Source organism: Lissotriton helveticus, chromosome 8, assembly GCF_964261635.1.
Source record: "Lissotriton helveticus chromosome 8, aLisHel1.1, whole genome shotgun sequence".
NCBI lineage: Eukaryota > Metazoa > Chordata > Amphibia > Caudata > Salamandridae > Lissotriton > Lissotriton helveticus.
Window position 1 is genome coordinate 905,463,781 of NC_136069.1, and position 27,772 is coordinate 905,491,552.

Here is a 27,772-nt window from a genome sequence, read left to right on the forward strand (position 1 = left end):
AATTATAGCGCTACGATACCACAAGCGCCAAGCAGAGCAGGGAGCAGCGTGAGGAGCAACGGCCTCTGAAGGGATCAGGACGGTCACAGCGCTACTACGGGAGAGCGGAGCCTAAACTATCAGTGGGAGGGAGGAGCAGCTGGGAGGCGGGAGCGGGGTGGAGAGCCGGGCAGGGAGGCACAACAACAAACAACAAAATGGCAGCAAGCCAAAAGCGAAACAGGATTGGGGCACACTCTTAATTAACGCGATGAAAATGGCAGTGGCACTGGCACAATCAGGCACAAATGAAATATTAAGGCAAAGGCAGCACAGCACAATTGAAAGATCGTGAAAGCGCACTTTCGCAATATAGCGCTACGATACAAATATAATAAGCAATCAGGCACTAATGATTGTGGGAACAATGCGAGCTAGCAGAGAGTAATCTGGAATTATAGCGCTACGATACCACAAGCGCCAAGCAGAGCAGGGAGCAGCGTGAGGAGCAACGGCCTCTGAAGGGATCAGGACGGTCACAGCGCTACTACGGGAGAGCGGAGCCTAAACTATCAGTGGGAGGGAGGAGCAGCTGGGAGGCGGGAGCGGGGTGGAGAGCCGGGCAGGGAGGCACAACAACAAACAACAAAATGGCAGCAAGCCAAAAGCGAAACAGGATTGGGGCACACTCTTAATTAACGCGATGAAAATGGCAGTGGCACCGGCACAATCAGGCACAAATGAAATATTAAGGCAAAGGCAGCACAGCACAGCACAATTGAAAGATCGTGAAAGCGCACTTTCGCAATATAGCGCTACGTTACAAATATAATAAGCAGTCAGGCACTAATGATTGTGGGAGCAATGCGAGCTAGCAGAGAGTAATCTGGAATTATAGCGCTACGATACCACAAGCGCCAAGCAGAGCAGGGAGCAGCGTGAGGAGCAACATAATACCCTCGAAGTAGATAGGCTCAGTACACCATGTTTCTTGAATACATAGTATATCCAAGCTGTTACTAAACTCCACCCATACAGGATTACCCTGTTTATTCACCACCCCACCTACGTTCCAGGTCGCAATTCTATAGCAGCAAGGATTGAGATGAAGTGTGTGGTAATACGGGGTTGTTACCGATTAGGTTATGTTTACTCATCACGAGGGCAGGGGTCTTAAAATACCTGTAAAAGAAGCTTAGGGGCTGCAGTGACATGTTGCATTCAGAGTTAGGACTGTGTACCCAGCTCGTAAGGAAACCCTTAGTACACGTAGGTTCCCTGAAATTGATTAAAACACAATCTCCCACATAATTTTTCTTCAGGGGGCCAATCCAATGCACTCTCCTAACAAGCAATATATCATTGGCATTCCTGGCTAGGAAATAGCAATGCCTATTGAGCCAGTGATTCACTTTATTCTTAAGAGAGTTGTGAGTTTCTATTTGATCCTGGCGTAAAGGAGGAACATTGACTATAACTGCCATGTAGAGTACACACTCTGGTGGTAAGTGAATGGGAGCAAGCTTGTCAGTGCTGCTGGTTACCCTTAAATTAATGTTACTGGCCTCGCCTACCAGTGGGGCTCGTATGTTATCACCATGTGTCAAGTTATTATTATTCTCATGGAAGACCTGCGGGTGTAGCAACATGTTTGATCTAGATGTCTGCAGTTGCGTGTGGTCCCTGGGAATTACTTCAGATATAGCACCTACTGTCTGTCGCTTCTTAGGCATAGCATTTGGAGGTGATGGGTTGTTCTTTGGGGCAGATATTAATGTATTTACGGTTGGTACTAGTTTCCTGTTCAGGCCCTCCTTAGGTTGTTCTAACGGGAGTGTGAGATGGTGTGTCTCAATTTTAGTTACCTCAACTGCCAGTGCCTCTAATTTCTCTACAATTGATGCCAATAGAGCTTCTAATCTGGAAGTAATCCCAGCCAGTACTGGTGCCCACTGCAGTTCCCCGAATTCGCCTGGGGTAGGCCCGGCCTCAGTACCAGAGGGAACAAGGGTTTTAAGTGTGCGTGACCCTTTAGAGACTTACATCGCAGCGGAGGTAATTTTACATTTCCTTTTCCTTTTCGGTGAAGGGGGGATAACAGAAATAGTAGAGGGTGATGGCATTATTTCATTCTTTAATGTAGTAGGCGGATTAGCGGCAACCCCCAAATCGTTGTCATCCTTGGTTACACTCTCATTAGCTGGGGGGATTACAATGTCATTAGGTGTCTCAGAGGACCCACATCCAAGCCCCCCACCAATTGAAAGATGGCGCTCAACATTATCAATCTCCTGAGAAATCATTTTTACTGCCCTCACTAGGTATGAGTAAATGGTTGCCTGGCCATTTTCGCATGTTGGCGGGATATTGGCAATTTTTACGTTTACCATGGCCACCTAAGAAATCTAGGCGCCCACGCCAATCTATTCCAAGTAAAATATAAGTAAACAACAACCAATTGTGATAATCGATGATTAGGTAATTCAGAGGGGTAAGTACTGATAAATTAGCGACAAAGGAGCGTTGCTCTAATTCAGTTGCAGGTCAAAAGTTCAGCGACTTAACCCAGTCTGTAGTAGTAATACGTTAAGGTCCTGGTACAGTCACACATACCCAAAGTAAAAAAAATAATCCTGACGGTAACAGTACCTTAGAATGGTTGTCAGAGAGGTGGCTCAGCCCGACCTTCTCCGGACAGTGATGGGCAAGTACGGACCCGCCATTGGCCCAGGCGTGGTCCGTGCTGCAGGAGGCGATGGCCCGTTATGGACGCCTCCAGGCACGAAAAGCAGTGCTGGGTAGAGGTCACGGCTCCTGCTGCAGAGGTTGATGGGGTTTGGAGTCCCCTGTTTGCTGTCCTTTATTTGGATTGAGAAGGATATTGGAGGGATAGAAGCGGGAAAGAGTTGAATTTATATAGCGCTTGATTCCCTTGATGAGGTGTTAAAGCGCTTTTTGGTGAGTAGCACGCTACTCCGCAACCAAAACAGGATTAGTGGTGAATTAGTCTAGGGAAATATGAAATTAATTTGAGGGGTGGACATGTTAGTTTGTTATTTAGATTGAAAAGGATGGAAGAGGGAAGGGTTTGCATTTATATAGTGCTTGCTACCCCTGATAAGGTTGTTGAAGCACTTTTCGGCGAGTAGCACGCTACTCCAGAACCCAAACAGGATTAATGGGGAATTAGTACATGTCTGATCTGACTCAGCTCTAGACCCTCGATCCCAAAACGACCCAAACTTTGATTTTGGCTTTTGCCAGTCATCCACAGCGTAATGCCATAATCCAAGCTGCAAATATGAAAGGCAAAGCATGAATCTTTTATGCAAAACAGGAGAACTTGATATCCACCTAGTGGCTGAGTTGTGCAATGTGACACTAGAAAACCCACGATCAGTCCTAGCTTCCATGTTTGAACAAATTGTCTGACCCTAGGCAAATATTTTATTTCATCAAGTCTCATTTTAACATTATCCCTTAAGAGAGCATATTCAAATACTTGTGCGCTGCACAAAACATTTTCTGTTTAAAGTAGTAAACTATAATGTTGCTATATTTGTGCTAACAATCTAATTGGTCCTCTTTATTAATTTGTTGGCTTGCCTGCCTCTAATTTGTGTCTGGCAAGATAGAGAATGTTAGAGGGAACTGGGTTTCAAAAAGGAGACTTCTAGAGGACTTGGTGCAAGTTGTGTGGCTGAGGCAGTACTAATACATCATCATAAAAACGTTTATCCAATTTTACAATACAAGCATACAAGTACATAAAAAAATCCATCAAAATAAAAATCCATAAATAAGTTTCACGACATACAATACCACTGGAAGTATCCCCTACTGTACCGCTTTATAAACCCCCACAAGGAACATTGATACATTATTACATATTAACTGTGAATTTAAAAGTTGTAGGAACAAAGGAGCTAGCCTGACTTGATCAGAGGCATGGGTTAAAAAAATGAGTTTTTAAAAAAATTATGTGGAAGCTGCGCAAACATAGGAGATATCATCACAATGTGCAAGGTACTAATTTATGGATTGGCTTACTTTTAGACCCGTCCTTTGACTCGTTATCTGCCAGTGAAAAAGGAAGATTTCGACCTTCGGGGTCACATTGAGTCGGCCGGTCACAATGTGGAGACATGCTACCATGTGTCGGTCACAGAGAAGACATGCAGAGGCTTTCTTGTAAAGATGGGAGGGAAAATCAAAACTTGGAAAAAGCGGTGGTTTGTGTTTGACCGAAGCAAGAGGACATTTTGCTACTATGCAGGTAGGTGGAGACATTTTTGTCTTTGTGAAAAAAATCGCAATCATTTTGTGTAAACAGGAGGCTGTGTGGATAGTATACAACAGAGTTGGTGAGAGGGTGATAAGTAGTTTGATGAGTGATATTTGGATGTATGATTGAGTGTCAGAATAACTCTGTGAGTGTGCCAATGTGTTGGATGGAAAGCCAAGTGAAAGATTGGGGAGTAAGTGGGTTAATGAGGAATTTAAGTTTGTTTATGCTTACTTAGTTTTCCTAGTTGTTAAATGCTGTTGTAGGGAACTTTGATCGAAATGGCACACCCTAAAAATGGATTGCTTCAAACCAGTGCTTAATTTGTAAAAATAATAATTAAAAAAAACTGATAGGTCCCTCGTCAGGAGGTCACTACAGCTTGCACCATCCACTGCCACTATTAGTGCTGCCAATGACAGTATCTACACAACTACTAACCATCACACGGCTACACATTTAACAATTCAGACTGTCAAGGCTCACAAAGCTATAAGAATGGCTTGGTCGGCAAGTATTAGTTAATTTTGAATGCATACTGAATGTTTTAACAACTGCTGTACTGCTAATCTTTAAACTACATAAACTGCACCACCGTGTGGCAGCTGTCACAAGTGCTGGTGCTGACAAATAAGTGCTAGTGCCGAGCATCAGAAACCACTGCCTCAAACTAAGCACTGCCTTAAACAAAGCCAGAGCTTGGTTTTCACACCAACTTTTATATCTGCCCTTTATTCTCAAATTTCTGTCTTCCCTAACCTTAAATGCTACGACTATGCAGATGATACACATATTATTCTAAAAATAGATGGCCCAGAAGATGGATTGAGAAGACTTAGAGATGGCCTCTGTGCCTTAGATGCATGGATGATGATTTATCACCTAAAGCACAACACTTCAAAGACAGACTGTGGTACAAATTCCAACCTATAGACATAAGGCACAAGGAACTTAATGACCCTCCAGCTATGTCAAGAGAAGTGAGAAACCTAGTGGTAACCGTGGACTCAGATCTGTCCTTCATAACAATGTCATTGAGGTCACAAGGAGTACCTTTTACACAATGAAAAAACCCATGCTTACTTTACCAACAAAATGTAAAAGCTATTCTCGCTCTTGTGATCTCCAAGTTCAGCTATACCAGTCGCCTAGGCCTTGGCACCCCATGTCATCATAAGCAACATTTAAATATTCCTAAACACTGCTGGAAAACCAGTGGTGCTGGAATAAATGTCAAAGTGGGGGTGCTAGCCAATGGGTATCTCTCGGACATGTGGGGTTTTCCGGGGGATCCAGAGCAGTGGCGATACTTGCACAAAGATCCCCCCCTTCAAAACCACAAGAGTCTGGGCAAACCAACAGGACCATTCTTGGGGTACAGAGATCTGGAGGTGCACAGGACTACACCCTAATTAACACATGCCCCCTTCTCGCCTACAGCGCAAAACAATGGACAAAGTAGGTCTGATACTTCTGGAAGCAGGGAACACATTGACATTGGTGGGAGGGGACTTCAACAAAACCATGGCACATTACCTAGATAGGTCGGGGCCTCAACAGGCAAAGGCCCACAGTCTATACCACTGTCCCAGTTCACTAGGGTGTTGGCACTGTGGAGACTCCAGCATCCCACTGTGACAGCATGCTGTGCTGAGGCAGAGTACCATGGATGAAGTATTTCTGACCATAGGCAGCTGCTAATCACCCTAGATTGTGGAAGACGAGGTGGGAGGGGACAATGGAGATTTAATGTCTGCAATCTTCTGGACCCAGACACTGCCAAGCAGCTACAACTGGACTAGGAAACATACTTTGAGGAAAATAAAGACTCGGTAGACTCCACCGTTATAGTACGGAAGGCTTACAAAATGGCCCTGCTGGACAATATACAAACACAGGTGGCCCGTAAAAAACTGCCACAGACGAGGCTCTGGCCATCCTTGAATGCTGCGTCCTAGCATTAGAACAACATGCTATTGCACTACCAGAGGCACCATCCTCCAGCAGTTAACCACCCCTAGGGAGGATTACTGTGCTGCTGCAGAAGAGCTGACTTCTAGTCATTACCTGTCCACCCTGAGGAAATGTTATGATGTGGGGAAAAGCCTGACACCTACTGGCCTGGCTAAGGTGCAGGGAAGGAAAGGCATGCTGGGTAGGGAGCTCATTACCCCGACAGGGGAAACGCTGACTGACAGTGCACATAGCCCAAGAATTCACTTGATACTACTGTGCAGACCGGCCGCGAGCATGCAATCAGCAGATGGAGCGATTCCCGGGAAAAATGCACCTCTCGACCCTGTCACAGGAGGACCTGCAATTGCCAGCTGCCGATATGACTCTTGAGGAGCTCACGGACGCACTCGTGGCAACACAGAGTGGCAAGACGCCGGGACACAAAGGGCTGCCAGTAGAGCTGTTCAAAAGAATGGCGTTGCTGCTGGGACCACTCGTACTACAAATGTTTAAGCAGGCATGCACACAGAATCGGTTACCACTGGACCTTCGATACACAATGATTGCAATAATACATAAAGAGGGGAAACCCAGGACAAACTGTGCGTCCTACCGCCCCAATTCACTCTTTAATGTTGAGACCAAATCACTGGCCGAAATACTGATCCATAGACTCAACAAGTCATTACACCACTCATTCCCTGTGACCAAAAAGGGTTTATGCCTCTCAGATCCACTTCGCTGAACCTGAAGCGGCTGTATAATTGGCTTGATGCCATTTAGGAGGTAGATACCCCCTGGCCATAACCTCTACTGATGCTGAGAAAGGATTTGACTCCATCCACCGGTCTTACTTTACCCTACTGCTAAAACATTTTGCTTTCAGGACCTGTTTTTGTAGCTTGATGGCCCTCCTTAACTCGGAAAGCACGTTGACGGTACGAATGATTGGAAATGTGTCCGAGATTTTCCCACTGGAAGGAGAGACCACACAGGGGTGCACTCTCTGTCTCCTCCCTGCATGTGGAGCCCAATGTGCCTGGATTAGACCCATTCACAGCGATAGCTATATTGGAGCCATGGTGGAATGGTCGAAAGACAGAATCTCCCTATCTGCCGACGATGTCCTTTTATAACTTTCAGATCCCGAAACTAGGCTGGGTACCCTCCTTGATATTTTTGTCACCTTCAGTATTACTATGGATACAGAATCAACTGGCATAAAGCGGTGCTAGATCAGGTGGGGAACTGGAACCTGGGCTATGCTGTTGAGACTCTCCAATCTGTGGTGGACAATGGATTCAGATACCTAGGCATCTTTGTTATTAATAACCGAGAGCAATTAATGAGGTTTAACCTAGACAGAATGGAGATGCGCAGCGACATAGCTAGATGGCATATTCTGCCTCTGACACTTCTAGGCAGAGCAGCCCTCTTCAAAATGCTCACTCTCACAAAACTGCTGGATGTCACGCAGGACACTTCTTACTTGATCCCTGAATCCTACTTTCTACAACTGTACAGGGAAATACGATTACTGTTGTGGGACGGGACCACCCCTCTTAAAGCCCGGAAAACAATCTATAGATCTGTGTATAGTGGGGGATTGCTCTACCGCACTTACGGGCATACTATTGGGCCTCTCAGCTCCTGACTATTATTGGCTGGGTCCATGTCCTGGCTTCAGACCCAGCAGTCTGGTTGGACAGGTGCCCCATGGTGGGGCCCACCTGGGAGCAATCCTTCTATGATGGCAAAAATAGAAGGTCACTGCCTACCCCAGCCCAGGTGCCACTGGCGACTTGGGATAGAGTGTGAGCCCACATGGTATGGAAAGGGAGGGTCACGATCGCAACCACATTATGGATAGGTTTAATACCTAAGGAAGTGCCCAGGTATAAGGTATTCACTAGAAGGGACCATATTGCAATCTCAAGGATTGAGGTTGTTGTAGAGAATGGAGAAATCAACCATGCATATTAGTACACACAGCTACGACACACCCTCCACACTGAAGGGGTAGATTGGGAGTATCTGCCTGAGTCAGTCCCCCTGGAAGGTCTCCTCCTCTGGTAACCATTGACCAGGTGGGCGGTCTCCACACTGTACAAGACCATTATAAACAATACCCCAGAAAATCTAGAGGGTCCACAATAGCGATGGAAAGAGGTCATGGGTGAGATGGAGAATGTGGACTGGGAGGCCACCCTGATGCATCCCCAAGAGTTTGCATACGATCACACAACCGCCTGATCCAAATAAAGATCCAACCAGGGTCTCCTTGCTCCTGGTAAAGCTTCATAAAATGGGGAAGATCCCCTCACCCAAAAGTCTAATTTCTTAGAAGCCAAGAGGCTGAGGGTTCGTTCTACCACACTCTATTGGGTGCCAAAATATTTAAAAATGCTGAGACACAATACTGCAGGAACTTAGTGCTGTCCTGGGAGAGGAGATACCACATAATCCCCAATTTATTCTTATTAAAATCATGGCAGGCATTGATCTACCTAGGAAAAAGCTGATCTTTGGATGACTAGGATTGATAGTAGTGAAGAGGGATATTGTACATTCATGGGGCTCACCTACTCTGCCTACAAAATGCCAGTGGCTTGCTGGGATGGACATATGTACGGGGCACAGAAAGTTGTATATGCAGCTAGAGGTTGTCCTTAGAAATTTAGATCGGTTATGGAGGATGGGAAGAGAACATGATGGACTGCCATTTACTAACCAGCACGGATCCACCCAACAGTATAGCGATACGGAGTCCTAACGGTAACCACAAAAACTGCCCAGCAGGAGCGGCATAGTTTGCCTGAGAATACCTGGAGCCGACTTAGATTACAGTAGACACAATGGACTCGTCCGGCCCCTATGGAAAGGGCCTACTTTTCAGATTGATCTCCTTGGCTATCAGTGTCCTCAGTGTAGGTGCACTACGTTTTTATGATCCGCCTGACAGCTGTATGTTATAAGCTCACATTGTATGTTACATTTGAAAATGTTAATAAAACATTTTTTTTAAATAGCTCAGGGATATACTAAGGAGCCATGGATCACATTAGCAATCTGCATGTTTGAGCTTGGGGACTCCTGGACACATGCAATTGAAGTAGTATCAGGGTGTGTCAGTGGCAGAGGGTATTGTAGCCAGCAGAAAAAACATGCTGCCCGACCAGAAGTATGTCATGAATGAAACGAATGTGACATGCCTCCTAGATACTCACAGTGGTCAATGACGGCTAACAAATACTCTGTTCTGAATACTCTGCAATATAGGCTCGGGCTTCCTCGGCACTAAATCAAATGCTAAGGTTTCCAGGTTTTCAGCTAAAGATGCAATATCAAAGTTAAGTTTAAAAACAATCATCCTTGCTCTATCACTGCCAAAAATATAATTGTATTTTAGCAACAAATCTTTTTTTTTGCTTCTGCTTATTATTTGTTTATTTGCAAAGGTTCGCTAAGCGGGCTCACTATCTTGCAAGAATTAAAGGGGTGTGCTCTGCAGCTGGCTTCCAAAGTACACGGATAAGGAAATCACGGGGAAAAGCTTTACGTAAGGTTGATGGGAGGTGAATAATGCATACAAGTCAGAACCACAAAAGTTAGAAAATAAGCCTGTCAAGGTAGTAAGTAAACTTAGTCTCTGCCTTAGTAGCTAAAATGTAGCAGTGATTTGGGTATAAGAGACTGAATGTGTCGCTGAAAGGCGTAAAACATCAAATGTTCAAGCCTAAGTTAGTGGAGTAAGAAATTAAGCTCATTGGTAATTGACCACATGCATTATTGTTTTGTGTATTTTTATTTACTAAAACATTTGATATTGGTGAGATGATGATGCTAATGACGTGTCATTGCACAGTGTGGGATGAAACATTTCAGATTGCAATCTTATCTTTTTACTGATATCCCATTCAAGCCCTATGAATGCAATTTAACCTTTAATATTTTATCAATGTGGTCCTACATCACATTATTATTTCTTACAGATAAGCATGAAACCAAATTAAAAGGAGTTATATATTTCCAAGCCATTGAAGAAGTTTATTATGATCACCTCAAAAATGCACACAAGGTAACAATCTACAGATTTAATGCAGATTTATTTTGTAGGTAAATCGAAAATGATGCTGTTTATGATGTAATCATACTCATTTTCAAGTAAATGGAGCCTTGGATAGTTATTCATCAAGAACTTTTCAGTACATTGGTTGGTTGAGATGAGACACCATGTTTTATCTAGGTAGATCCATTGTTTTCTATCTGCGGTCTCAGCTGAGAATGAGTGGAAGTGAAAGACGGAGAGTGTCACTTGTATATAAGCTAAGTTTGTGTACAATGAAACTATCTTAAATAAATGGAAACTAAGAGATAAAAAGAAGCACATTCATAAGTTAAGCAAGAGTAACTGGTTAAACCAAGAAAAACTTGTTTTATACTTGTTACAGTACAATTTGAGTACCAGCCATTGAGAATTAAAAAACACTGGTTGGTATTTATTTTATGATATGCATAGTGTAATTTCATTGAAAATATAACTTGGAAATGGAGACTCGCAGAAAGTGTGCTCAAGACATTATTACTTTTATTCAATGTAAACTATGCCCTTTATGAGCAGACACTTGACATCTGTAAATTATGAAATTCAGAAAACTTTGGACTGGGAAGCTGTTTACGCCAATAGTGCAGCACTGTATGTTTCTTGTTCGATAACAAGCACTTGACTATATTTTCTGTGTTCTAGAGTCCAAATCCATTGTTCACGTTCAGTGTGAAAACGCATGACAGAATATACTACATGGTTGCACCGACGCCAGAAGCCATGAGGATATGGATGGACGTTATTGTAACAGGGGCAGAAGGATACACGTACTTCATGATATAGTGCAATACAATTGCAGTTAAAGATCTTCTTTGCCAAGTTTCTGTACAAAAACTATTGGAGTCAGCCAAACAACACCAGCTATTCTCTATGATAACATTTGGAAATCAGTACAACGATCATGCAGAAATGCATATTCTGAAGGCCCAGCAGGCAAAGAAGAATTTGCATCAGTGGACTTTATGGCAGCAAAAGACTTGACTCTACAACACCTGATATTACAACGTGTGAACTATTTTTTATTTTTTTATAAATGTTTCCATATACATTTTTATGTACCCTATATTTTATTTTGTATAATTATTTAGTTTTCTACGCCTTAATGCCCATGGACAGGCAGGCTTGTCCGTGGTGGGGTTTTCAGTGGACTGGTAGATAGATTGAACATTTCACCAATTACCAGTACCTTGGCCACAATGATTAACGATGGGATCATGTGTAGGGGCGATGGTCCTCTTTGTTTAATCAGTGACAGGCAGTCACAGTAATGCCTCATAAAAGAGTGATCACCCATGTGCTAACGAATCATGTTACACAATACTAAGTTGTCTGTGGTTAATGTTTTAATTTCTGTATATATTTTAATTTTATTGTGCTGAAGAGAGATGTGATTTGTATTAGCACATTCCTTTAGTACAAACAGAATCATTCCACAATTTATTGACAGATTGTTTGGATCACACAGAATAATATTTTGAGCTAATGAGACAGTCATATTCTTTGGAAGGGGACACAGGGCCACTGGGTAGTCTACTAGAATAATTATACCTTTTGAGGTTCCATCAATTTCACTTGATGTCAAGGACATAATATAGATATTGGTAAATAGCTTAGTACCAAGAACAACAACATGCAGACCTCCTTTGGATACCAGCTTTAAAAATAGCACCACTAGTGAGTTTGTAGATGCAGAGTGCTGGAGTTGAGAAGGGTATAGGTTGGTGGAATTGTTCACATAGATTAACTGTCCCAACAACGTAGTACATATTATGTAGTAGACTGAGAGCTCTGAGTGGTCGATGTTTTTGGTAGGGATCCAATGAATGATCAAGAAGGTTCTTTCTTCTGACTTCCATTATATTTTCACATACCCACACTATTATAGCACACACTTTGGGCTTTACAAAGCTTGACTCCAATTTTACTGTGACTCCTCTGAGAGACTGGATTGCTGATTAGGAAAGGCTGAGGGTATCTGTTTAAGAAAGCACTTGCTTAAGGTTAGCGCCAAACCCTTCAATGCTTGTGTGCACTTTACAAAATGCAGATGGTGCTGTTAAGTATATTAAAAGACTGATGAGGTACTAGTCTAAGCTAGTCTAAGTTATCAATCGTATGAACTGTAGGCTTGTGTCTACAATAAGTGTAGAGTTGCTATTTTTTGAGATTCATAAATAACTCTCTAGTCAGTCTAGTAATATCTGATAATACCATGTCCTATCCTCACAATCATGCAGATGTCTGTTGGCTGGTATTCCCAAGTTTAGTATCAGGCCATATGTACAGTTGCACACTTGTTTCCACTTTTTTGTCCACTTGAGAAATATTTTTCCACGTATAAATATTTGTTTCCTCAGACCTGTCAACACGTGGTAGTGCGTAAAACCGTGTACCCTGCAACCCCAATTAGTTGAACTTGTTTGTACTGTACATTTATGTGTACATTCAGAGTGACAAATGCACAGAGAATGTTTATGAATACTTAGAAATAACAACTTTGTAAGTGGGCCAACATGCCATTACATAACACCTTCCCAGCACTGTCATCCCTTGGGATCACAAATATTCCCTCACACTCCTAAACGTCAAGCTGTAGAAAGTCTGCAAAGCTGGGGCCGTATGATATATAGTTCCCTAAGGGTGCAGTGGGTGCGCTTGGCAGTTGTTTGTACCCCTGGTGCACTTTGGTATTACAAAAGGGCCTCCGGATGCTTGGATGGTCCACTCTGTCATATGTATTACACCAGTGCAAAATATGAGCCCGTCCGCGGCAGAGTCCCTTGGTAGTCGGGAAAGGGGTGCCTTGGTGCCCACCCCTGCAGTCAAGTTGAGTAGTTCCATTTAAGCCTAGATGTCTGTCTGCAGTGAAAGGCAGTCCTAAGGCCTTAATCAGCCTTTCACTCATACTCTGTTCACAGTGCAAGCACAATTGCACACTAGTAAGAACACATTAAGGCATAGAGTGGAACAGTGCACCTGACCTGTAATACGGCCCCTGGAGGATTTTCCACCTTGATAAAAAAAATAAAAAATTCAATGAAATCTCCGGAAATTCTAATTTCTGTGAATTCGTATTTATGGATTGTGAGTGTAAATTCCCTTGTTTTTGCCCATACGTGTCACCTATATATGTTCATAATTAACACTTGTGACTCTTTTCCACGCATCTGTAACACGGATTCAGAGCTCCAAAGAACATGGTTAAGCAGATATTGATGAGAAACTAAGTAGCAATGTATAGGTGGAGCAAGGATAATTGGTTGTGTGCCAGTGTAACAAAACAATATTGATTGAAGTAAATTAAAGCCTCCCTGGATAATTTACAAATTCTGACTGTACAGGTAAATGAAACGAGGTGTTCTATGAAGACATCCTTCTAGCAGACAATCATACTCTATGTGCAAAAGATGACACCAGAAAGCACAGATTTGTGTGTGATAATTGCAATTCATTTTATCTGAGGGGAAAGAGCATACCTTGATTTATCCAAAACTACATGACATACGGGTGCAGATTTGAGAGGGGTTCTGGTTTCAACTTGATGTGTTAACAAGGAGATCAGACCCAATGCTGTCTGTTTCTGCCACGTTGTGTCGCATTGAAAATGATAATGTATAGACTCACCCTACAAGTGTAATTGAATATGTAGCCGATTGAATCGAATTCCTGCCTGCAGAATGCCTTAGAGCCCTGTATAGCGTGGGGGGAAAGGTGGGGGGGGCGGCAGGGGCTAAGCAAATCAGACAGGCTAGGGGTTACAATCAGGCAGGCAGGCAGGCATACCACTGGTCGAGTTGATAATGGCCAGGACAGGTGTGTGAGCATGCCACCAACCCTTTAGCCACACTGTCTTATCACCGTCCAGCCCCACGCCCCACAGGGACCCTGTAGCCTAATGCCTACCCACACACTATTCCCTAGATGCCTCAGAGCCACTGCAAGCTTACAGCACTGATTCGCGCCAGGCCCTCTGGTCCGTGATCCCGCTGTCTCGAAGCCACAGGAGGGCCGACCATCTGGCTGGCTTGCAAGCAGGCGTGGGTCAAGTGGGGAGAGCACTGGGCCTGGGACCCGGAGAGACTGGGAGGACCCAGCCTACAACAGCTCCCCAGCAAGCCTTCAACAGGCCCCCAGCTGCCCGTCACCTGTGCTCCTGCTGTCCATGCTACGCACTCCTGTGCCTCTTTGCTGCGCTTTACTTCACCTGCTTACTCCTCTGCTCTCAGAATTCCGCTTCCGTGTGATAGATATAATTAAACATATGCTTTTTTCTGATTTGGTTAAACATGTTGCCATAGTTTTCATTGATAATTGAATGTTCCTCCTGACCTGTTGGTTGATTTACTTCCATTCAAAGAAATTATCAGCAGCATGATATAGGGAGCACAAGTCACCTGGGTCGTTTTTGGCATATGTGTACTTTTTATTTCCTACTCTGTTCTTGGTACCAAGTTTGTATCTTGAAACCTAAGAGTTCGGTAAGACTGCACACAGATGTTTCCAGTTTGTCAGGAGGTTTTACCTACATGCAATTCCTCATATTCCATTCCAAATATAGTCAGAAACTGGGCTTTACTAATCGTCGGTCACCTCCAATGGTCTGTACTCACAGAACTAGCACAAAATAACCTTGATTCACCGTATCCTTTCAGACATGTATTAGCAAACCCCTAGGGTGCCACAAAAAGATGATTTGATGCTTGTGTAGCAAACAGTTCTCTATTGCTATATTTGGTACAGTTCTCTGCTGCAGCCACCTTCTCTGTTATGAAATACGTCCTTGTCCACCATGTTTAGCCTCAATCATTGTCCCTAAATATAAAATTTCTGGTTTGCGGAAAACAAAGGTGTGTAAACTGTCATCATACTTTAGACCTACTATTTACTCTCTCCTGCAGGCGTACCTTTTCATATACTGGCATCTCTCCTGTTAGGTTGTACGCTGCAGACCCTCTACAGTTTGAATTTTCTCCCATTCGGCCAGTATTTTCACCTGGCCTAATATATGACTTGAAACAGTTTTTTGTAGTAGCAAACCAACCTTCTTCTCTCCAATACGAATATATCATCCACAGAAGACAAACACATTTTCTATTGGAATCTTAAGTTCACAGTGCTTGGCCTCCAAAAAATGAACAAACAAATTTTCCACAGATCCCTCCATTGTAACTGATAATCTACCTGCATTCGATGCAGCTCACTTAGGTTTTTCTTCCACACAGTGATTGGCTTAAAATGTATTTTCACTAACAAAAGAGTGTCCCACGTTCTAACTCACTTGAGCCTATGTCCTGCTTCATTTTGTAGAAATGTCTACACTTTTGCTACTGTATCTCTTTTCAACATAGAGGGTAGTGTGATACAAGTCCTCTACTCCATGAACGTTTGTGTAATGACTTTCAATCTTCCATGCCAAAGAATGGAAACCACACCTATGTTATATTGTTATATTATTACATGTTGCATATTAGATGTCGCATTTACGCAATAACGTCTAGTTTACAAGTGGTATTTATGTTTATTTATAGTTAAAGTCAATTGTTAAAAACCAAAGATTTATTGTTTTAGAACTATTTCCATCAGTCTATGCCAGCTGTGTCTATATTGCGTGCCTTTGTTTTCCATAACCACTTTTCCCTATTCTTGTCTTTGGATGTCATTTGCCTGCCCTTTATGTCATGTGGGTATTTGAACAATTTGTGTGCATCGCATTGACCAATGACTCTAACAGTCCACCATTTGTAGGCATCAGTGCCAGTGGGCGCACTGAGAAGACTGTGCAGCTGGTCACTGCCTGGCATCATGAAGAGTCAGTCAGTCATTGAATGAAGACGATCTACAATGTGCCATATCAGGATTTCAGAAGACTTTACTTTTCTGACTTTCTAAATCATTTTTTCATCAAAACTGCCTTTTGTGCGTATTCATGCAGCTATTATAGTTGGGAAGAATTCTTGCAGTATTATAACTTGTATTGTTTAAACTTGCATTTTACCCCCCCTGCAAGATAGTGGTAACACAATAGACCTATGACGTGACTTTTATCTCTCTATTATTTTTTGGGAAGTCGTACAGTGGGTCTAAAGAGAGCAACAACTAATTTGGAGCGGATTTGATAACACTTAGCGTCATGTTTAAATCTCAAAATTGTGTTGGAAAGTAGCCCCAACGTAACACTTTGTGCTACTTTGCATCAGGCAGGTGTTCCATGGTCAGTTTGGGATGGGCTTTTCCTGTTGTAGCTGGGTGAAGACTGATCTGCATATGGCAGAGCCTAAACTGAAGTGGCACGGTGAGCAAAGGAACAATGGGTTGGAAAATTACCCCGAACAATTGCCAGTGGTTAGACTTATTGCAAGCATTCCTCCCATCACTTATGTGTATTTGATGCTCCCATGCAACCACCCATGGATTTTGATGCAAAACCCAATCTACTCAAAAAGAAACACAGAAATTTGCACCAAAAATTAGCACTGCTTGGAGGCAGACATAAAGTTTGATAAAGGTTTTACTTTGTCAAACGTTTTCTAAATTTGCATGGGAGCTGCACTGTATAGCATACATACAAAGTGGGAAAGAGTTAAGCTACGTCACAGCTTAGTATTTTGTACTAGTAGGAAAACCTTTCAGTACAAAACTTATTTGTGCCATCACGCACGTACCCTTGCACTATTGTACAGGGGTGTTGTGCATGCAGCGTAGGGGCTGATAGAAACAGCACCATATCTTAGTAGATATGGTGCTATCATGCTTTCTCCCTTTCACGCAAGACGGCGCTGCAATTTTTGTTGCTGTACTGTATTGCAGGAAGACATAGTAAATCTACCCCATTGTTTTGATTCAAATATGTGCCTGAGAAATTAGCAGTCTGGCATACTTCATTTACAGTGTAAACCTTAAACAGCATTTATGTCCACATGTGCAATCTTTGGGCCCGATTCACAGAACTAACTTAAGACAAAATTCTAAACTTATTACCATTTTGATATTCACAGAAGGCACTTACTCATTTTGGTATTCACAGAAGGCGCTTACTCATTTCGGTATTCACAGAAGTTAGGACTCCTAACTTTAGGACTCCTAAATGCCTTCTATGAATACCGAAAGTCTTAAAATTAGGATTTTTCTCAGTTTAGGAGTAGTAAAGTTAGGACTCTTAACTTTAGGACACCTAAAGGCCTTCTGTGAATACCGAAAGTCTTAAAATTAGGATTTTTCTCGTTTTAGTAGTAGTAAAGTTAGGACTCCTAACTTTAGGACTCCTTAATGCCTTCTGTGAATACCGAACGTCTTAAAATTAGGATTTTTCTCAGTTTAGGAGTAGTAAAGTTAGGAGTCCTAACTTCACTACTCCTAAACTGAGAAAATCCTAATTTCAAGACTTTCGGTATTCACAGAAGGCATTTAGGAGTCCTAACTTTACTACTACTAAACTGAGAAAAATCCTAATTTTAAGACTTTCGGTATTCACAGAAGGCATTTAGGAGTCCTAAAGTTAGGAGTCCTAATTTTACTACTACTAAACTGAGAAAAATCCTAATTTTAAGACTTTCAGTATTCACAGACGGCATTTAGAAGTCCTAAAGTTAGGAGTCCTAACTTCTGTGAATACTGAAATGAGTAAGTGGCTTCGGTGAATATCAAAATGAGTAAGTGCCTTCTTTGAATACCAAAATGGTAGTAAGTTTAGGATTTTGTCTTAGGTTAGTTCTGTGAATCGGGCCCACCCTTTTTAAAAACATACTAAAATTAAAGTGTAGGAATATATTTTATCATGGCAAATAAAGCAAACAATAAAATTATTTATTTTGAAACAGGTTAAGGAGTTATGAGTGTCACCGTAAATAAATATTGAATGCTGTATCGGTCAACAAGGGACAAGAGAGCTTTAGCACAAAAATTAGTTCACACAAAAGCACATCAAGTTATGAAGGAGACCAGCTTTAATCTGAGAGTGGACTACTTCATGCTGGCACAGCAGCCTTTGACATTTTCCCAAAATTCATGCTATCGTACTCTGAACCTCCGCCCAATAGATATAACAAAAAACCCAACTATGGCGCCATTTAGGATGGCAGACGGACCTGCGTCCGTCCGCCACCCCCGAGGTGGAGGGACTGTCCGCAGGGCCAGCGGCGGTCCCTCCGGTGGAATTAGAATGTGACCGCCACCCTGGCGGTCACATCCCGCATACTTAACATTGCGGCGGGTGCTGCTTGAAGCAGCACCCGCCGCAAGGTCAAAAATGCATGCTGTGCATGTGCATGCACAAAGCGGCAGGCACCGTGCGGTACCCCCATGTGCACCCCCCACCCCCCTTCACCCTGGGGGCCCGCAACGGGCCCCCAAAGGAAAGACCGTATGCCTTTCCGTGGTGGCAAGGCATGTCCTGAAGCTCATCCTAATATGGCTGGCGGTGTCTGATAGACACCGCCACCGTATTAGAGCTTTTCCGCCAGAGTCGGAAGGCGACCGCAGCGGAAAAGCGGCGGACGGTCTTCCCGTCCGCCGATGACCCCCCAGCCACCCTAATGGGGCGGGGGTCTTTTCATTCACCGCAGGGGTGAATCCGCATCCTCCGGGCCGGCGGTGGCTTCCGCTGGCCCGGAGGATGCGGATTCACCCCTAAGTTAACTGCCTACTGTACACATTGCTGAAGAGTCAGATGCTATTTTTATATTTATATTTCGCATATGTAAAACCAAAACATATAAAAAGATTACATTTTTTACATGTGTTGAAGTTTAGGTTGCCACCACTATATTGGTGGTGAGTGGTAGGTACATCACTGTAAAGAACTTGTCCCACTTATTTCAAGACATAGAATTTTGTCATCATTACAGAGTGATTGTCAACACCCTTGCCAGCTTCTGGAGGTTCTGAAAACCATACCAGCCTCTATATTTCTTCTAAATCTGTGTCCTTTATTTTGATAACCTGGATACGCAAGACTAATTGAATTGTCAATTTCTTTTTAAAGTAATGATATCTTCTGTTTTTAAAGCAATGTGATCATCTACATTTATGTATCTTTTTCCACTGGGTTAACTCATGGATGGGATTCCCAGTTACATTAATTCTTATTTATGCATGATGAAATAAATTACTTTGATGTTTTTTATTAATTATTTGTATTGATATTCTTTTTTTTCAGATTCGGAAAGATACATGTTGTTACACAGCGCACATTTATTTGTGTAATGTACATTTTTAGATCCCGCATTTTTGTGGAGATGTCCTGTATGCTCTTGTGTTTAGGCCTGGACAGGAAACCAAAATGGACCTAGGCAAAAATGTTCATTGCAGCTCCAAACTGCAAGAAGCCAGGACTAAAATGGAACCATTGTCTTTTACCTGCAGCCCATTAGAAAAATACCAGAGTTGTATAATGGCGAGTCCGGCCCTGCACTACACTACAGGGCACATTTCTTGCAGTTACATTCAGGGCATGGACTGGCCGTAGCGGGCACCAGGCATTTTCCCAGAGGGCCAGAAGGGTGAGGGCCGGTTTTAGAGACGTGAGGCTTTACCAGACCTTCTATTGTTAAAGCTATCATTATGGTTATCACGGTTCCATAGCCGGGGCAATCGATTCTGTAAGCTCATGTCTAAGTGTACCTAACTGAGAACTTCATATGGAGGAAGCATAGCGCTTGATATAGTTGTAGTTTCCCAATTCTTTAGTTCTTACAAGTTTTTGTATAGAATTCACAATGGAAAGAGTCACTGACTGTTGATGTTTTTGCTTGTATCATTGTAGTGGATTGTTTATTTCCAATATATTGGAATTCATACTTTCTCTTTTCTGCAGTAAGAGTAGAGTTTTTAATGGCCCATTGATCTAATTCAAATATGTACTCATATGGATTGTAGTAGTATGAAAACTATTTCACAATAGAACAGTACCCATCATAGGTAGTTTGTAGCACTTCTTCACCGAGGTACTGACATATAAGGTGGTTAATCTTGTTTTAAAATTCCTACGGTTAATTTTGAGTCTCCTTTTAGTTGTTTGGCTGTCAATATAAGAAATATGGGAAGCAAATAGAAAAGCAAAGGAAAATGCATAAGGTCAGTATAACATGCAACTAAAGAGAATTTGGCTCTGTATAAGCAAAATAAACTACTCCCAAACAATTCTCTTGGGTAACATGTAAAATCAAGCAAAGGGATGTTCTATGTGAATTCATTATACATAACCAAAGAGGAAAGTAGTAGTCTAACTAGCTACTAGCAAGTAGCAAAGTACATAATATCGACTAGAGCTAAGAGCAAGGAAACATATTCAATTGCAAAATCATCAATTTATTTACAGCAAATTGACTCAATACAAGTCCCCTGCGCTACCACAGAAATGATCTTGCAAATATTAATAACAAATGGGCCAGATGGAGCAACAGGACCTATTGGGCAACCCCTTGCAATGTTTAAACCTATTGAAAATTATTAGCTTAACTATTGCTCAGATTATTCGATTCCCGCTGTTTGACCAGTATAGTTCCAGAATCATGGCAACAAGTGATTTTCCACCCAAGTACAAATATGGCTGAAAGTCAGGTACCTCAAGTTACAAGCTAATAGCCCTGCTCAAAGTTGATTCTAAATGTAATGCAAAACTGCTCCTAGAAGTGCTTTGTGCCTGGGCAATAGGTCAGAACCTTTTGTCATGGTTACAAACTGGGTTGAGAGCCAACTGCCGAACAACAGATAATATTGTAGCTCATTCATTGGTAACGCATAGGGCACTAGCAAAGGCAGCCATTTGTTTGTCTGTTTTGTTGACTTAAAAAAAGCTTTTGACAGTACTGATAAATAATTGCTTAGGAGAAAAAAAATTAATGGGGCATCCTGAACAACATGCTACAAGCAATTATTGCATGTTATTCCAGTAATTGGATCCAAGTAAAGATAGGTTTTTTTTACTGACAGAGAAAACAAACCAAATGAGGGATTCTGAAAACCTTGCTACAAGCAATTATTGCACGTTACTCCAAAAATTAGATTCAAATAAAGCTAGATGACAAATCTTTACTGACAAACAAAATATATATAAATAAAAGCCTCAAACAAGGCTGTGTATTAACACCACTATTAGTCAATGTATATATGGTGACATTGACTCAACTGTAAGGAAACCTAGAGCATTTCCTCCAACATTAAATGGGTTAAGCAGGAGTATACTGCAATATGCAGAGGATACTGCACTTCTGATTATACCAGCATAGACATCCAACATACATTAAAAACTAAAATATATACTGTACATTTAACAAGTTGGAAATAAATCATGATAAAACTAAGGTGGTAGTGTTTTTGAGTCACCCACATACCAAAAAGATGCTGTTCCTCCAGGACAAACCAAATCAAATCTTCATACAATTAACTCAGGTAGATTTCAAAGCTAACGTCTCATTTAATAAACATCTTTAAACTTTGGAAGTTAAAACGAGTACATTGAAAATTCATTTTCTAAAACTATTTAAAAGAAATTGGCTTAACCAAAAATAATACCTCTATTGGATACAATAAAAGGACATTATTGTGAGTACTCATCTATAGACTCAACGCATTTCTGTGAAGATTTGATATATGGCTTTATAAGACCCATAGCAATTTATATAAAACTATTTTTGTATTAATGAATTTAAGCACACAAGAACAAATCTGCTTAGAGTTTAAATTAATCTATCAATTTCTGGCACAAAATACAAAGAACTTAAGATATTGGTGCAAACAAAAATTTGCTGAAGAAAAAACTTTTAAAAGCCATTTTAAGGCAAGAACCTAACTCAGTAGGTCTTGCAAACATAGTCCCCGGCATCAAATAGACAATGAGGTAAGTAAAGATCTTAAGACAAAGCCACCATGGGAATTAGGTATTTCATTTCAAGCTTGAATTTTTTTTGGTGTTAAAACGCATCAACTTGAAATCCACAATAGAAGATGATATCAAATTTAAACAAAGGACTCACCACAAGATAGTACTTCTGAGCTATGACTCAAATGATATTCGATTATGACATCAAGTGGCACTGCCATTGGAACAGAGAATTCAACAAGTTCAAGTCTAATTTGGTCTTTGATTTGGGAGAAGTCACACAGCCATGGAAATTCAAGAGGCCAAACATCTATTTTCATTTTTGTGACTCTAAGAATGAAACTTTGGCTCACCTAGTCTGCTGTTGTGCTACTTTTTTGAACGAGTACCAGGAGGTTTTAACACCATCTTTTCATTGCCTAAAAGTGCGAAGGTGCAACAATGCAATAGAGGCTTGCTTCAATAGCCTAGATGGTGATGTAATAAGTAGCTTTATCAAATTAATGAACACTGTATCAAAGTGTTTTTAGAAAAAGGTCATAAACACAATGAAATCAGCGGGGCAAAAGTTACACAAAAATTGGATTAACTTCTGTTATTGTGGTATTAATATTAACAATAATTGGTTGTTAAGGTGAGACATATAGATGTATTTTAAATTGTAATTATTGATTCCTTTCATATTGATTTTGTTGTAATTAACTATCAAAAGTTATTATTAATTCCTTCATACATTTATTCATACACGCATAGTCTGAGATGTGTATGGGTTCTGCATTCGTCTCTTTAATTTGACTGCAATGACTGTTATCTATCATGCGGTAGTCTATTCTTGAGTATGTTTGAAGAGGGAAACTATTTAAGGTAAACTCCCAGGTGTCAGGGTGTTGTTTCTTCCATTCATCATTAAGTTCCCGCTATGCTAATTTTGCACATTAGTTTAAGACAACTTGAGGTATGGCATTTGCATTTTTTTTTTATTGAATTAGCCCCCCCCCCCCCCATTTTTTTGGGTAAAGGGCACACCACAGCAAAAAAAAACATATTCATACATAGAGAACCAGAGAACAAGTACAGCAACCACCAGAAAAAAATGTAATGATACATGGCAGATCTCAATATATGTTCTGCTTCCCTTATTATAATTCAAGCGCTCATACCTTCTCCTTTACTCATATTTTATCCATAAAAAGAAAGACCCCAAAACAAGGAGAAAGGGAAAAAAACAGTACAGAAAAAAGAGATAAGGAACTAAATATCATTATTCTCATTATTCCACCTAGTTATTGGCTCCCAGATTTTTAATCTAAGCTTCCTCCCCCTCCTTCCCTTTCTAGCGTAAATTGCCTTTTCCAAACTATATCTCCTAAGTATCCTAGCTAACCACTGTTGATACGTCGGTGGTACTGGGTCGAGCCACGCTGAAGCAACACACAATCTTAGTACTGCCATAGCCACGAAGACAAAGTACCCATCTTCACTCAGGGTACCATCCGCCTTCACGCCCAACATAATTATCGAGGGCGTTAAGTTAAGTGGTATGGCTAGTGCCCTCTGCATAAATGTCTCAATCCCTTTCAAAATCATACAGAGATGTGGGCATGTTGAAAATATATGGATAATATCCGCCTGCAAACTTCCACATTTAGGGCAGTTAATCCCCGATACTCCCCCCCATTGCGCTATCTTTGCTGTGGTGTAATATAGCCGATACAATGTTTTGTAATGCTGCGCCTGGAGGGCTGCAGAACACAAAACGTTCATGCCCATTTCTAACGAGGTTTTAAAACAATCCCTTTCTACCTCCAACTTACTTGCCCAACTCTCCCCCCATTTCTCCAAGTCATCCTGGTTAGTTTCAATTAACTCATAATAAAACTGCTTAATAGTACAGCTTGTTCCACCCTGTGCCACCTCCATTATAGCATTTTTATGCAAACCCCATAGGCCCCCCTGTTTTATTTGCCAGAAAACTTCTTACTTGCAGATACTTAAAGAACTGCATTGTATCCACCCCATACTTTAACTGAATCTCAGAAAACTGTAACATAACCTGTGTCCCCATAACGTCCCCAATCTTTATGATTCCTTTTCTAGCCCATTCTTTAAAGATCGCATCTGAAAAAATATCTTTAGGGAATGCTGGATTATCTACCATTCTGGTGTATCTATTGTATCTACCTAAGCCGTATTTCTTACTGAAAGCCTTCCAAATACTATGCGCAGCCATTATCGTCTTGAAACGCGTCCTCTTAAAGTAACTTGAATCAAATTGTCTCAGCATCACGTTTTCCGCCTCTCCTCCCAGCAGCAGGGCAAAAATTGCTACAGTTCCTAAATCATCCTCCCCTTCTGCCTCCGCTCCGCCTATCATGCCAACCATATACTGCAGGGCAGCTGCCCAATATTACAGTTTCAAATCTGGTAATGCCCAGCCCCCTCGTTCTCTTGGTAATGCCATATACCGCATTGCTCTCCTAGTTTTCCCTTTGGACCAAATAAATCTATTAATCATAACCTCTAGGTTCTTGAACCAGACATTTTTAAATAACAATGGGATTGCCCTAAATATATACAAGAACTTTGGTAGAACCAACATTTTTATTATATTTGTTCGGCCAAGTAGTGATAAATGCAGATTATGGAGCCTATCCAGATCTCTTCTTATTTTAGTTATAATAGGGATGATGTTTAATTCCACTACCTTATCTAGCTCCGACGTAACTATAATCCCTAGATATATACCTTCCCGCACCACCCGATGATCCTGACACACCAGATTCTTATTCTTAATTATTTGCGTTTTGGAAGTATTTAAGGAATATCCTGACACCCTGCCAAAGCTTTTTGCCTCCAATTCAACATGTACGATAGCCTCCGTGGGGTTTGGTGTAAGAACCGCCACATCATCGGCATATGCAAGTATCTTGCACTCCCCCCTATATGTTCTTAATGGAGGTATGTTCTCGTTCATTGCCATCCTTCGAATCAATGGATCCAGATACATTGCAAACAGCAAAGGGGAGCATGGGCACCCTTGCCTTGTTCCCCTTTTAACTTGAACTGGTAAAGTTAAGCCTGCGTTTACCCTAACGGATGCAACAGGGTCCCTATATAGTACTCTTATTGCATTAACAAAACCCTCCCCAAACCCTGCCCTAATTAAAACACACCATAGATAATCCCAGGAGACCCGATCGAATGCTTTCTCAGCGTCTGAGAGCATTGCCGCCATCGGGTCCCCTGTGACTTCCATGGTGTTGAATAGCGTGATAAGCTTTCGGGTGTGGTGAGTAGTTCCCCGCCCTGGAATGAAGCCATGTTGATTACCGCTAACTAACGCTCCTATAACACTTGCGAATCTTATTGCAAAAGCCTTTGAATAAATCTTTGTGTCCGTATTCATAAGTGTTATGGGTCTATAAGAGCCAGGTTCATTAGATGGCTTCCCCTTCTTTAATATAATGACAATTTCTGCCCCGGCCCAGGAGCCTGGCACGGACTCCCCCAGCTGTGTTTTTTGTACTACATTTATCAAATCCTCACCCAAGACTTTCCAAAAAACCTTGTAGAACTCCAATGGTATCTGGTCCGGCCCCGCTGCCTTCCCAGATGGGAGACTCATCATTGCCGCTTTTATCTCCTCTGAGTCTAGGGGGGTATCCAGTATCTGCCGTTCTTGTTCTTCCAAGCCCACCACAGGTATATTCTGCAGGTAGAGTGCCATTTCCCCTGGGTCCTTCCCTTGCTGTTCATCATATAGCTCTACATAAAATTGTCTAAACACTTCCCTAATCCCCTGTGCATCCGTGATTAAGTTCCCTGCCCTATCTTTAATCTCCCTTACTTCTCCTACCGCAGCCTTTTGTCTTGCCTGTACCGCTAGGGTGCGACCCACCGTTTCGCTAACCTCATGACATTTTTCTCTGTTTGCTGTATAGATTTTAGCTGCTCTAATTGCTAGATCCTCCTCTATTTCCATTCTTATCTTAGCTAATCTAGTAAGTGCCTGCTCAACTGATATACCTGCCGCTGCAGAGTCACTCAACTCTCCCTCAGCCAGAATCATCTCTCTTTGCAATACCAAATTTCTCTGCTGTTCTAACTTCCGTTTATTTACACTATAACTCAAAGTTTCCCTCCTTACCCGTGCCTTTAAGCTATCCCATACAATCCCTACTGCTGCGCTACCCCTATTGATCTCCAAGTATCCCTCAATCCACTGTGTCATGTGCTGTATATAATTCTCATCCTCCATAAGCCCTCTCTCAAAAGTCCATGCTCTCCTCTCGCTATTGGAGGGTGACAAAGCCAAGGTAAAAACTAGGGGATTGTGATCAGATAACAACCGTGGTAACCTCTCTATTTGAGCTGCAGGCAGGGATGCGTTGGTAACCAAAAAATAATCTAGTCTTACACTCACCCTATGGGGTGCAGAAAAATATGTGTATCTCTTTTCCCCTGGCTTAAGTCTATCCCAGACATCTATTAGGGCATTATTCCTTACTAGGTTGCCTAGTGCTCGAAAGACCCTCCTTTTCCTCCCTTGATACATAGAATGAGCTCCTAACCCCATCCCCAAGCCCAACCCCCCTGCTCCATCAATGTTGAAATCCCCCGCAAGCACTATTCGAGGGGCCCAGGTAGCCAGCTCCACATCAAGGAACTCAAAAATCTCTGGATCGTCCCCCGTAGATCCATACACTGATCCCAAAGTTATCCATTCTCCCCCAACCAGACATTCTACCAGAGCCCACCTCCCCCATACATCTTCCATTTTTTTCCTTATTAGAATATCCCTACATCTTGATAATATGGCCACTCCCCTATTTCTCGAGCCCTGCTTTGAAAAGGCTAAAACTGAAAGCCCTAGCTGCTCTAACAAATATATTTCAGTTGCCATGATGTGTGTTTCCTAGAGCAGTAAGAAATCCACCCTCATTTTTTTTAATAAAATGGAGACCTTTTGTCTCTTCTGCCTCTCATTTAGACCACATACATTCCAAGATATTATCTGGGTACCCATTACAATACATCCGGTGGCTGTCCTAACCGCTTCCACCTGCAAGTTTCATTCGCAAAAGATTCACTCTGTGGCTGCTTACTGCAGAACCCAATTCCCCCTTTTTCTTTGATTTTGTATGTTGTGCCCCTGTGCTGTGCCCTGTGCCCACCCCTGAGCCCCTCCCCCTCCCCTGGAAACCCTCCCTAACTAGCCCCCCCCTACTGGCAAATAGGTCCATGAGACCTATGCGTGACAGCTGTGACCCCCAGGATAATCGCCCCCCTCCTCTCCCCCACAGCTGATGCTGCTGGCACACCATATTTCCATATCAACTTGACTTAAACCAACATTTAACCCTACCTAATAATCAATCCACTGGTGTGACTTTCGGGTGCCTTGCGCCACTAAAGCCATCGTGCCTGGCCGGACTCCATTTTCTTTTAACCATGCCACATATTCTTGAGCCTTAATCTCGGAATAGAATATCCTAAACTGCCCATTCCTGATAATTTTAAGTCGACTGGGGAACATTAAATATGCCTCACACCCTAGATTACGAAATGGAGTTATTAACTGCCTCATCCGCCATCTCCTTTCCACTGTGGTGTGGCAGAAATCGGGCCT

At 42.1% G+C, this 27,772-nt stretch overlaps 1 protein-coding gene across 1 annotated transcript in view; it reads left to right on the forward strand.

Annotated features, from left to right (window-relative positions):
- The window catches only part of PHLDB2 (pleckstrin homology like domain family B member 2), a 453,671-nt gene extending 442,302 nt beyond the window's left edge, over positions 1 to 11,369 (forward strand). The window contains exons 16-18 of the mRNA XM_078657711.1: positions 4,036 to 4,255; positions 10,213 to 10,298; positions 10,968 to 11,369. Coding sequence (XP_078513837.1) covers positions 4,036 to 4,255; positions 10,213 to 10,298; positions 10,968 to 11,108 — 447 coding nt within the window. The 3' untranslated portion in view covers positions 11,109 to 11,369. The remainder of the gene's footprint in view (positions 1 to 4,035; positions 4,256 to 10,212; positions 10,299 to 10,967) is intronic.
- Positions 11,370 to 27,772: the final 16,403 nt, after the last annotated feature.